The 13,727-nt window shown below is 38.3% G+C and overlaps 1 protein-coding gene across 1 annotated transcript in view; it reads right to left on the bottom strand.

Annotated features, from left to right (window-relative positions):
- The window catches only part of C7 (complement component 7), an 86,087-nt gene extending 76,367 nt beyond the window's left edge, over window positions 1-9,720 (bottom strand). Inside the window, exon 1 of the mRNA XM_011966362.1 lies at window positions 9,357-9,720. Within this exon, the coding sequence (XP_011821752.1) occupies window positions 9,357-9,362 (6 nt within the window). The 5' untranslated portion in view covers window positions 9,363-9,720. The remainder of the gene's footprint in view (window positions 1-9,356) is intronic.
- Window positions 9,721-13,727: the final 4,007 nt, after the last annotated feature.

Here is a 13,727-nt window from a genome sequence, read left to right as displayed (position 1 = left end):
TGTGTGTGTGTGTGTGTGTTTGTGTGTGTTAGATTCATTAGGTCTAACGTGTTATTCAAATCCAATGTTTTCTCACTAGTTTTCTGGATTATCTTTCATTGTTGAAAGTGGGGTATTGAAATACCCTACTATCATTGTATTGCAATCTGTCTCTTCCATCATATCCTTAATATTTATTTCATATATTTAGGTTCTCTGAGGTTGGGTACATATATATTTACAATTGTTATACCCTCTTGATGAGCTGACTCCTTTATCATCATATAATGTCCTTCTTATTTCTTTTTTACAGTTTTTGACTTTAAGTCTATTTTATCTCATATAAGTATAGTTACCCCTGCTCTCTTTTGGTTTCTATTGATGTGGAATATCTTTTTTTCCATCACCTAACTTTCAGTCTGTGTGCCTTTAAAAGTGAGGTGAGTTTCCTATGGGTAACATATAGTTGGGTCTTGTTTTTTATTCATTCACTTACTTTATGTCTTTTCATTAGAGAACTTAATTCATTTACATTTAAGGTAATTATTGATAGATAAGGACTTACTACTGCCATTTTGTTATTTTGTTGTTGTTGTTGTTGCTGTTGTTGTTTTGTATATACTCTTTTTTTGGAGATAGGGCCTCTGTTGCCCAGGCTGGAGTACAGTAGTGTGATTACAGCTCACTGCACCCTCGACCTCCCAGGCTCAAACGATGCTCCCACCTCAGCCTTTGTGAGTAGCTGGGACCACAGGCATGTGCCACCACATCCAGCTAATTTTTTAAAAATTATTGTAGAGATAGGGCCACCCTATGTTGCCCAGGCTGGAAGATACATTTTTCTTTCTTTCTTTCTTGCTGTTTTTATGGTTTCGCGGTTTTCAGTCCTGGTATTCTTTGAATACTGTTTCTGTTTTGTGCTTCTACTGAAGATTTTTGCTTTGTGCTTATCGTGACGCTTCCAGAGAACGTCTTTTAATCACAACACCTATTTCAAAGTGATTACAACTTAACTTTGCATACAGCTCTACATTGTTACTCTCTCATCAAACAGTTCATATTTTTTGATGTCAGAATTTACATCATGTATATCCTTTGATAAGTTATTTTAGTGCTACTATAGTTGTCATTAATAGTTTTTTCTTTAGCTTACATTTCTTAAATGATTTGAAAACTAATACATTTGTACAAGTCAAAATTTGTGACTTGGGTGTATAAAAAGTGAAAGAACCAGGGAGAAGGCTAAGTGACTCTGCTTATCTTTTCAGTTTCTATTTCAAATAGAAGTTTGAAGGATCTTCAAAAAATTAAAAATAGAACTAGCATATGATTCAGCAGTCCCCTACAGAGTATGTACCCGAAGTAAATGAAATCAGTATATCAAAGAGCAATGTGCACTCCCATGTTCATTGATGCATTAGTCACAATAGCAAAGATACAGAACCAACCTAAGTGTCCATCAAAGGATAAGGGGATAAAGAAAATGTGGTAAAGAGACACAATGAAATAGTACTTGGCCTTTAAAAAAGAAGAAAATTCTGTCATTTGTGACAACATGGATTAACCCAGATAACATTATGTTAAGTGAAATAAAACAAGCACAGAAAGAAAAATACTGAATGATCTCACTTATATTTGGAATCTAAAAATGTTGACCTCTAATAAGTAAAGAGTAAAATGGTTACCAAAGGCTGTGGGGTCAGGGTGGGGATTGTTGAACAGATGTTAGTCAAAGGATACAAAACTTCAGTTACACAGAAGGAATAAGTTCAAGAGATCTAGCATACAAAATGGTGACTTAATTAATACCAATGTATTATTTGCTTTTTATTTTTCTTTTTTTGAGATGGAGTCTTGCTCTGTCACCCAGGCTGGAGTGCATTGGCGCAGTCTCAGCCCACTGCAACCTCTGCCTCCCGGGTTCAAGTGATTCTCTTGCCTCAGCTTCCCAAGTAGCTGGGATTACAGGTGAGCGCCACCATGCCTGGGTAATTTTTGTATTTTTAGTAGAGACGGGGTTTCACTATGTTGGCCAGGCTGCTCTAGAACCAATGTATTATATTCTTAAAAACTCCTAAGAGAGTAGATTTTAAGTATTCTCCCTACAAATGATAAGTATGGGAGGTAATGCATATGGTTAATTAGCTCAATTGAACCATTCTACAATATATACATATTTTGTAACATCATGTTGTTCACGATAAATCATACAATTTTTATTTGTCAGTTAAAAGAAATAAATAAATTACAAAGATAAATAAATGTTTTTTTAAAAAAATAAAAATTTGGTATAATCCTATCAAACTCTATCTCCTACCATTGAATTCTGTAAAGACAAGTAAGGGTTGGGTGATGCCATGGACACACAAATTGAAAATATTCAGCAGACTTAAATGGTTTCAAGCATTTCCTTAAGGTCCCATCATCTTTTAATCTCTTATTCCACTCCCATTCTCTCTGACTACAGCACTCTGGAGGATACCAAGAGGAGAGAAAACCTGAAAGAAGCAGCAGTGTGAATGGCTGATTTTAAAAAGAAACCAAGCTTCCTAAGTGGGTAACCAAGGTTGAAGCACAGCGCTAGGCAGGGGGTGGTGACTCTCAAGTTATTCCTTAGCACTGTGGGTGGTCTCTTTGGTGTTTAAAATAAAACACTCCTAAGGCCTTTTATAATCATCTTTACGTGATAGCACAAGCCTAAATATTGAGGATCTGATAGGTTACAAAATTGTACATAAAATGTGATCACGTTTTGTTTGAAAAATCAAATGTGCATTGAAAAACAAAATCTACAAAGAAAAATAATAAAGCATAACAGTTTATTTCTGGTTGTCAAATTATAAGTAGTTTCTTTTATATATTTTCCTACTTTAGCTATATGTATTTTCCTACTTTAACTGACAGCTGAAGGTGATGGAGAAAATGCAATTCACATCTTTACTGATTCTCTAAGAATATCAAATGCATCCAATTTATAACTCTGGATAGAGGACTTTAAAATCATCTCACATTTAATAGTCCAATATTTTCTCTCTTCTTCTTGAACTCCCCAAAACTCTTTTTCTCAGTGTACCTATGAAAAGTCTTTTTAACATTATTTTCTGGATATTTCCACTGTCTTCTTAGATAACCCATTCTCTTATTAGGTATCTTCTTCTCACTTGTAAAATTCTACCTGCCTGTTTCTGGCTGTTATAGTTCTAAAAATGTTTAAGCTTATTGTGCTGATTAGCATATTTGAAAGGGTGAAAAGCTGCCAAGGAGTTGGGAAACTGTGAACAATGCTGGGAGAGGTTATTTGGGTGAGATTATGAATACTTTTCTGACTTCAACAAACACGTAGAGCATATAATTTTTAAGATTTTTTTGTTTTAAATTATAAGCTATGTGGGTTTTTTTTTTTCTTTTTCTACAATGTGGCTTTCCTCTGTGCTGTGTCAGCTCATTTTTGTTCTTGTCCCTGGGAAAGCCTATCTCACAGTTTTACTAGTCATTATTAGGTATTAACCACTAGTCATGTTTTCAGAAAACAATCTATTATAATATACAAACTTCAATTTATCCTCCAATTTTAAATCTCTCTCTTACTTTCAGTTTCTGGATGCTTGTAATGAGGGAGGAGTGGAGTCCACTTCAAAATTGCACCACCTTATTCCTCTTCCCCACCTCCCCAGGCTGCCTCTGTCCTCTCCAAAATCAGACCAACAGGAATGAGAGAGACAAGAGTAAAACAGAGTCTTGCTTGACTGATCCAGTTGGAGTCTGGTGATAGTAAATCAATGTTAGACATTTGACTGCTGATTCTTTATCTCTCGCAGTGTTTTTGTGATTTTTTGGACGTCTTCCTACTACTCTGTAGCCACTGTAGTCTGGCACAAATGATTCATCCCTTTGTTAATCACTTTCGATTCTCACCCATGCCTGCTTCCTGGGGGTCCTTTCCAAACTAATTCTATTTCTTGGTTGCTTCATCCTGCAGACAAGCACTCTCACAGGCAGTGTCTCTGACAACCCAAATCTGGCTCTCTTTTAACCATCCATATGCGGGCCATGGGATCGCTGCACACATCCGTGTCCTGCCAAACTCTGAATGTCCACGCTGTAGCTGATACTGCTGGGTTTATTTACTCGGCTAAAGGAGGTCTGTGCCTTTACATTTACTCAAATGTGTACAGGGTAGCATTTTCTATGTCTCCTGTACACTATGTTGTATTCTCTTGAGAATAGGGATGGCCTAAGGATCACCAAACAGATTTGGGAATACTCTCTTTATAATATTGCATAGAATGTCTAGCATCTCACTTTAAAATGTGAAGATCCTCTTTTCTCTCACCTTATACAAAAATCAACTCAACATGGATTGAAAACTTAAATGTAAGACCTGAAACTATAACAACACTAGAAGAAAACCTAGGGAAAACTCTTCTGGACATTAGTATAGGCCAGGAATTCATAACTAAGACCTCAAAAGCACAAGCAACAAAAACAAGATTAGACAAATGGAATTTAATTAAAATTAAAAGCTTGTCTACAACAAAAGAAATAATCAACAGAGTGAACAGACAACCTACAGAATGGGAGAAAATATCTGTAAATTATGCATCTGACAGAGGACTAATATCCAGAATCTACAAGAAACTCAAACAATGATAACAACAACAACAATGAAAACATTAAAAAGTGGGCAAAAGACATGAATAGACATTTTTCAAAGGAAGACATACAAATGGCTCACAAGCATATGAAAATGTGCTCAACATCACTAATCATCAGAGACTTAAATTAAAACCACAAGGAGATATCATCTTACACAGTCAGAATGGCTACTATTAAAAAGTGAAAAAATTGGCTGAATGTGATGGCTCACACCTATAATCCCAACACTTTGGGAGGCCAAGGCAGGAGGATTGCTTGAAGCCAGAAGTTTGAGATCAACCTAGGCAACATAGTAAGACTCTGTCTCTACATAAAATAATTCTTAAAAAATTATTTGAGCAGCTGGGTGCGATGGTTCACACTGGTAATCCCAGCACTTTGGTAGGCCGAGGTGGGCAGATCATGAGGTCAGGAGATCGAGACCATCCTGACTAACACAGTAAAACCCCATCTCCATTAAAAATACAAAAAATTAACCAGGCATGGCGGCACAGTGGCACGCGCCTGTAGTCTCAGCTATGTGGGAGGCTGAGGCAGGAGAATCGCTTGAACCCAGGAGGCGGAGGTTACAGTGAGTTGAGATTGTGCCACTGCACTCCAGCCTGGGAGACAGAGCAAGACTCCATCTCAAAAAAAAAATTATCTGGGCATGGTGGCACATGACCAAATAGTGCCAGTCAGCCACTCAGGAGGCTGAGTCAGGAGGATCACTTGAGCCCAGGAATTCAAGGGTGCAGTGAGCTATGATTGCACCATTACTCTTCAGCCTGGATAACAGAGCAAGACCCCATCTCTCTTTAAAAATGTCAAAAAATAACAGATGTTGGTAGGAATGCAGAGGTAAGTGGGAATAGGGAATAGTATATATTCCCACCAATATATACTATTGGTGGTAATGTAAATTAGTACAACTTCCATAAAAAACAGTATGGAGATTTCTCAAAGAACTAAAAATTGAACTACCATCGGATCCATCAATCCCACTACTGGGTATCTACCCAAAGGAAGAGAAATCATTATATCAGAAAGATATCTGTACTCATATGTTTATCTCACTACTATTCACAATAGCAAAGATATGGAAGCAACCTAAGTGTCCATCAACAGATGATTGGATAAAGAACATGCGGTATATACACAATGAAATACTGTTCAATTTTTTAAAAAAGAATGAAACCGTGTCTTTTTCAGCAGCATGGATGGAAATGGAGCCATTATATTAAATGGAACAACTCAGAAACATAAAATCAAGTACCTCATATTCTCACCTACAAGTAGGAGCTAAATAATGTTTATACATGGACAAAAAGTATGGAATAATAGACATTGGAGACCCAGAAGAGTTGGGGATAGAAAGGGAAGAGTGATGAGAAATTACTTAATGGGTACAATGTACATTATTTGGGAGACAGATACACTGAAAGCCCAGACTTCAATGCTACCCAATATATCCATGTAACGAAACTGCACTTGTACCCCTTAAATGTATACAAATAAAATAACTAAATGAATAAAATTTCAAAAATAGAATAAAATTTCAAAAAATATTGAGTCTTGTTCTTGGCCTTTGACTCTCAGCCAAAATGTGGATACCAAAAATAATTATTTCTAACATTCTGTCACAGGTGTTTTAAAATAATTTCAGCCAGGTTTGGTGGCTCATGCCTGTAATCCTGGCATTTGGAGAGGACAAGGTGGGAGGATCACTTGAGCCCAGGAGTTTGAGGCCAGCCTGGGCAACATAGTGAGACCTCATCTCTACAAAAAATACAAAAATTAGCCAGGCATGGTGGCAGGCACCTGTAGTCCCAGCTACTCGGAAGACTAAGGTGGAAGGATCACTTGAGTCCAGGATGTAGCGGCTGCAGTGAGCCATGATTGCACCACTACACTCCAGCCAGGGCAATAGAGCAAGATCTTGTCTCAAATTTAAAAGTACTTTTTAAAATAAAGAATTTCAATGAAAGTTTAGGAAATATGCTTTTTATCATCATGGATGCCTTTGCCATCACATTCTTCATATACATACTCATTATAACCCATCAAAGTCTGCTTATTACAAGACCAGTTCTGTTCATGAGTTATACAAAGTGAATCTATTAGCCAAAAGCATTTCTTGAAATTTTGCTAGCCTGGTCTCTGAAAGGAAGCAGTTATGCTTCCTTACCTTTGGAAAGAATACCTTATAAATGAACAAGAGAGATAGAAGAAACACAAATAAATCACATGAACGACAGTAACAGACATACATCTGAACTGACTCCATCAAAGAATTGCTTGGTTGAAAAGGTTTATGGGGCCAAGTGTGGTGGCTCACGCCTGTAATCCCAGCACTTTGGAAGGCTGAGGTGGTGGATCACAAGGTCAGGAGTTCAAGACCAGTCTGGCCAATATGGTGAAACCCCATCTTTACTAAAAAAAATACAAAAATTAGCCAGGCATGGTGACTCACACCTGTAGTCCCAGCTACTCGGGAGGCCAAGGCAGGAGAATCACCTGAACCCAGGAGGCGGAGGTTGCAGTGAGCTGAGATCATGCCACTGCACTCCAGCCTGGGCGACAGAGTGAGACTTTGTCTCAAAAAAAAAAAAAAAAAAGAAAAAGAAAAGGTGTATGGTATTTTTGTTCTGTGTCAATGTAGCTAAGCTGGAACTATATTCCCCTGAACTATATTCTCCTCTTTTTCATCACTGAATGAGCATTAGCTCTACCTCCTTCTTTGAATATGTCCCAGCTACAATCCTGATTTGAGACATTACTGGGCTTGACCATATCACTGTGCTTAGGCACTGTGATGACCATTCCCTAGGTTCACAGGTCCCACGCTCAGCTCAGTCCTGGATGGACAGAACAAATGGCTGGCCACAACCAGCTCCAAGGGAAGTCCCTTGGCCCTGACATCTTCTCAAACGCCTCAGACCCAAGTTATTTCCTATCCAAGAACACAGAGAGAACCAAAGGGAATCCTGTGACTGTCTCTCTGAATTTAGTTCACACAGGGACTGTGGAGCCAAAATATTGCTTCCTTTTAAAAGGTCTGACATAAAAACCATTTCTAGCTTCTTGATAGCCCAAGGCTTTCACAAGTGTCCTTCTTTGTCACATATCCCCAAAGCATGTCCTTCAGGTTTACTGTAAAATATGAATGTCCACTTTCAAGTACAGGTAAGAATTCTGCATGCAACTTGGAGTGAAATAATCGCTTTAGTGTTACAGCTCTTTTAGAATTTGTCTAGCAGGCTTCCCAATTTTTGCTGGAAAGCCCCTATATGTAAAATTTTTTAAAAATTGATTGCTTTATTTGTTGATATTTTGTTAACCAATTAAAGGATAAAGTATATTTATTATTACAGCAGTAAAATATTATAATAATCAATGATTGTGAACATGTTTTTAAGCACAAATCAATTATTAAGATTTCTCATTGTAAAATAAAGTAAAAGATTAACAGTTAACACAAATATTAGGAAAAAACATTTTGGCTAGATGACTTTCAGAAGAACGTCATATTCTTTTTTTGTTTGTTTGTTTGTTTGTTTTTCAAAACAGAGTCTCACCCTATTGCCCAGGCTGGAGTGCAGTGTCTAGTGTTGCCATCTTTATGTCCATAAGTACCCAATATTTAGCTCCCACTTAAAATTAAGAACATGTGGTATTTGGTTGTCTGTTCCTGTGTTAATTTTCTTGGGATAATGACCTCTAACTGCATCCAAGTTGCTGCAAAGGACATGATTTCATTCTTTTTTAAGACTGCCCATCATAACTTTAAACATATTAACTTTGTGATTTGTGTTTAATTCTTAATTATTTAATTTCACAGAAGGCATGGGTTAATCAAGACCCATATCTTGCTCCTCCTCTAACCCCAATAATGAGCGAGCTTGGATTCGGTGCCGCAATGGACAATACAGTGACTATGGAAGCAATCTAGCCACTGACAGAGCTGTCAAATTATTCCTCACAATGCAACATTTTTGAAGTTTAAATACCAAAATTTACAATAATAAAATTTTAATAGCAATCTCAACTTATTTTTGCATTCCAGAGATTTAGCCTATGATAGTGATTTCTGTCTTTGGTCTTGTCTTTAGTTGAATAGTTTTTTTGGTTGTGTTTTGTTTTGTTTTGTTTTGTTTTTTAATATTTGGCCTTTTTGCATTGGGCCAACATGTATGCTTGGTAGACCTTTAGTTTTATTCCATCTACTCGTATCTTCTATTCTCACAATGCTGACTCTTTTATCCAATATTTCAAATTCTCAAGTTCCAAGTCTGCAAGTTTACTTTTCTATTAGCTCTTAGATAAATTGCAGGACCCTATTTCATGGCTCCAAATCCGAACAAGCAAAAAAAAAAAAAAGAAATACACCAGAGGAAAGTTTTTCCCAAGAAATAACAATAGTACTATTGTATTTCTTTATTATTTTATCGGGACTTTCAGAAACGTTGCCTCCAATTCCTGATTCCCAGACCTCTGGACCTATAATTTAACCACAAAATAAGAAAAAGGAATTCACTTTGGCTGAACTGTTAAATATGTTTAAATAAGGATTTCTAAAAATCACCCCCAGATCTTTTTCTTCTGTATTTTTCTCTGGCCTTCTACTTACTTGATGTCTTTCAGTTAAGTATTACCCCTCCTCACTTAAATTACATTTATATTACCCCTGTTCATTTGAAAAGATAGCTTCACTTACAAAAGTAATGAGATTATTCTCTTACCTTCATGTTTGGGAAAACATTCAGGGCAGAAGAGAGGGGGAAAATTTCCTCTGTAAGGGCCGAGTAAGTTTTCAACAGCAGGAAGAACCCAGCAGGCTGCCTGCCTCTCTGCCTCTCCCTGCTCTAGATTATCTTGGCACTCATATATAGAGCAAGTGGTCCTGAGATGTAGCTCCTACCCCAACCGGATTCTCCAGCGACAGTAAGAGCCTGCCCTTGTACTTAATCTGTGCCTTGAAGCCAGATGCATCTTATCAATTACACAGCCTTAGCTACGCCAGCTGGGACTGTTTGGAAGTTACAGATATGTTTCTTAGAAACATATCTATAAATCAGGAAACACAGCAAATGTTCTCAGTTCAATGTTTAAGTGATTTTCAACCAAAGGAGACTTTGTGTAAGGCAAGGGATGAGCCTCCTTCTTGTTTCAATCTACCAAACTACGTGGATGTTTTCATGATTCTCTTAAAGGGTATTATACGCCAGACTTTGAGATTAAATATTTTGTGAGCAAAAATATCTAAATGCAGTTCTGTCACTCAAAATGTAAATGGAATGTTCTGGAGTAGAATTTTTCCCCAAAGTACAGCCTAACACAACCTAATAGTCATCCCTTCATGCTTAACTTTCACAGAATAACCACAAAGAGCATCAATTTTTGCAAACATATTCGAGGACATCACTAATTTTCTCAAGAACTTCACTTAATCCTTTGCTAATCAGATCACTGTGTTGGAAAGTTCTTCTCATGGTCATCATCCACATCCATTTTCTCTCCTTCGCTTTTTATGTTGTCTTAGTCTACCAAGTCTTCATTTGTCCATAGCTTTGCATTGATTCTAGAAGGTCCCCAACATCACCTTCATACATTTGATACAATGCTGTATATTTTGCAAGATTTCAGATTTCCTATTGAAATTGAGGTACAGTTGGTCGAGCACAATGGCTCATGCCTGTAATCCCAGCACTTTAGGAGGCCAAGGTAGGCAAATCATGAGGTCAGGAGTTCGAGAGCAGCCTGGACAATATGGTGAAACCCCGTCTCTACTAAAAACACAAAAAAATTAGCCGGGCTTGGTGGCACGCACCTGTAGTCCCAGCTACTCAGGAGGCTGAGACAGAAGAATTGCTTGAACCCAGGATGTGGAGGTTGCAGTAAGCCGAGATCGTGCCATTGCACTCCAGCCTGGGTGACAGAGTGAGATTCCTTCTCAAAAAAAAGAAAAATGAGCTACAGTTTTATTTGTATTGTTGGACCAAATATTCTAACACTAGCTGCTAGTGCATTATGAGTGAGGTAGAATAAGTGTTAAGTGGGAAAGAAAATTTGAGTTAAGAATAATTTTTATAAGTAAACATTCTGTTAGTGAAGATTTTCTAGTTTTAATGATTTTTTTTCTTCCTATATCCAAAGCGCTGGAATAATAGAGACAACCCCTATCCTCCCCTCATAAATTAATGGTGGTTTCCAGAGACAAAGCTTCCGCATCTTTTGTTCAAACCTTTAGTGATTTGTGTGGAAGAAATTTCGTCACAGAGACAAAGATCCTGACTCCTGGAAGAAATATGTTTTATTCAGCTCCAACTGCATAAACTCCAGATGCCATAGACTCATCTTAAATTCTCAATATGCAATTTCATGTTCATTGGCTGTCTTCGTTTGGGTTCCCCCAGAAGTAGATTTAGAGACAAGAATTCAATTGCAAGTAATTTGTTTTTGTTTTTTGTTTTTGTTTTTGTTTTAAGAGACAATCCTAGAAAGTACTGCTAGAGGTGGGAAAGTGAGACGGGGAGAAAAGAAAGTCAATAAAGGGTGTTTTATCAAGCAAGAGACTCCAGTGGGCAATTTGAGTTCAGTTCTGATGAGGAACTCTGAAAGGCATAGCAGACCAACTCTGCAATTAAGAGTTAGTCCAGCCGGGTGTGGTGGTTCATACCTCTGATCCCAGCACTTTGGGAGGCTGAGGTGGGTGGATCACTTGAGGTCAGGAGTTCAAGACCAGCCTAGCCATGATGGTGAAACCCCATCTCTACTAAAAATACAAAAAAAAAAAAAAGCCAGTCGTCGTGGTTCATGCCTATAATCCCAACTACTTGGGAGGCTGAGGCACGAGAATCACCAGAACCCAGCAGGCAGAGGCTGCAGTGAAGTGAGATTGCACCAATGAACTTCAGCCTGGGCGACAGAGTGCGAGCCTGTCTCAAAAAAAAAAAAAAAAAGAGTTAGTCCAATTAAGGGGTAAGGAAACCCATCGTTGATTAAGGTAGCTTCTGAACCCATTGGCTCTCTGGCACTACCAGTTTGCTCTGGGGGCAAGCTAAGCACACATCTACAGCCATAAATAAAGGTTTTGAAGCAGGGAATTGCAGCATTTGCAATATTTGCAGGTGTTTACCTTTGTCATTTAGAGGCGAGCAATGAGGGAATATGGGTAGGGTGCCAACAGCATCTTCTACAGTAGCTTTTTATTTATGTACACATGCATGTATGAATTTTTTCATTCTGAATTTGATCAATATTTCCTAAAATGTGTAATATGATAGGCTATCAGCTTTGACAGGTAGAAGCCTTAAGCTATATCCTTCCTTATTTTTATTCTTTACATGCTATAAAGGACCATATTAGCCCATTTACAGAATATCCTTAATCTAGAGGATGATGTGGATTTTTTTGTAGTAATTTAGAACTTGAATTGTTCGGCTCAGGTATCCCATAGATTATTCAATTCTGAAAGGGTTACAGCAACTTCCTTTCCCCAAATGCCTTGCACACTCCTACCTTCACATCTGTAATGTCATAAGAGCATTTCTTCTGTCTGCAATTATAATAGAGGAACCATTAGCACAAAGGCTTTAAATGCACGTGGGAGCAATACTGTGGGAAGTTTCACTGCTGGCATAAGTTGTACGGACTTTATTCACACAATGAGTCACTGAGAACTCACCCACTGGAAGTTTTTAAGAAAGAATCAAAGCAGTGCTTTAGATTGATTGAAACAGTAGCTGTGTGCAGCCTACATAGAATAGGTAAGGAAAGGAAGCAGGAAGCGTGACTTGGAATTTATTTCAGTAGTTTAGACAAGGGGATCAAGGCCTCATTTAAGAAGGGATAGACACAGCTGTGTCTACAAACAATACAAAAATTAGCTAGGCATGATGGCACATGCCTGTACTCTCAACTACTCAGAAAGCTGAGGTGGAAGGATCACTGTAGCCCAGAAGGTTGAGGCTGCAGTGAGCTGCGATCAGGTCACTGCACTCCAGCTTTGGTGACAGAGCAAGGCCTTGTCTCAAAAACAAAAACAGAAACAACAAAAAAAGAAGGGGCTGGGCACGGTGGCTCACACCTGTAATCTCAGCATTTTGGGTGGCCAAAGAAGGTGAATCACTGGAGGTCAGGAGCTCAAGACCAGCCTGGCCAACATGGTGAAACCTCGTCTCTACTAAAAATACAAAAATTAGCCAAACGTGGTGGCGGGCAACCGCAATTCCAGCTACTTGGGAGGCTGAGGCAGGAGAATCACTTGGACCTGGGAGGTAGAGATTGCAGTGAGCCAAGATGGCGCTACTGCGCTCCAGCCTGGGCAACACAGCAACACTCTGTCTCAGAAAAAAAAAAAAAGGAGGATAGACAAAAGAGCCAGAAGAATTCACAGGGTTTAGTGATTAAATATGGTTTCAAGTCTGATTGATTCAGAGAATTGAAAGAATTTAAGAAAAATGTAAAGGAGGAAGAAAATTGAAAGTCAAAAAGGAAGAGATGGTTTTGGAGAGGGGACATTTTTACTTTGGGGAAAGCATCCAACACATAACTGAAAATATAGGTCTCTTTGGGAAGAGATAGGCTTCACCTATGTCTCTTGGAGGGGTACCTGGGTAGAGCCGCTAGCATGGAAGTACATAACTAAAATCATGGACTTGGGCGAATCTTCTAGAGATTGAACATAACGAACCATAAAACCACAAGAAATACCTCTGTTCAGGGAGTAGGAAGAAAAAAAAATGCCAAAAAGGAGAGGTTACACAGAGAAAGAAGAAAAACCAAAACAATGCAACATCAAGCCAAGTCAGGAGAATTTCAAGATGAAGAGCCCAGTCAACAGTTACTCCCAGCAAATGCCCAGTCTTGGATTTGCAAAGCACAGTGCATTGTATATTAAATGTTCTGAAAGTTCTGTAACAAGTAAAACTTTTTTAACTTTTTCAACCCAGAATTTCTCAAGTTCATGTGAACCCCTGGACTTTTATTTCTAACAAACCCCAAAACTGGTATATGGGCCTGCTTTGGCAAATAAATGGTGTCTAAGCCAAAGCTAAGTCAGTAGAGGGGTAAAGCAGATTTCTGCCAGACTGGGGAAGGGTCAGTCAGGG

This window comes from Mandrillus leucophaeus, unplaced genomic scaffold (genome assembly GCF_000951045.1).
Source record: "Mandrillus leucophaeus isolate KB7577 unplaced genomic scaffold, Mleu.le_1.0 Scaffold119, whole genome shotgun sequence".
NCBI classification, from domain to species: domain Eukaryota; kingdom Metazoa; phylum Chordata; class Mammalia; order Primates; family Cercopithecidae; genus Mandrillus; species Mandrillus leucophaeus.
Note: the sequence above shows the minus strand (reverse complement) of the source record. Positions and strands in the feature narration are given on the sequence as shown.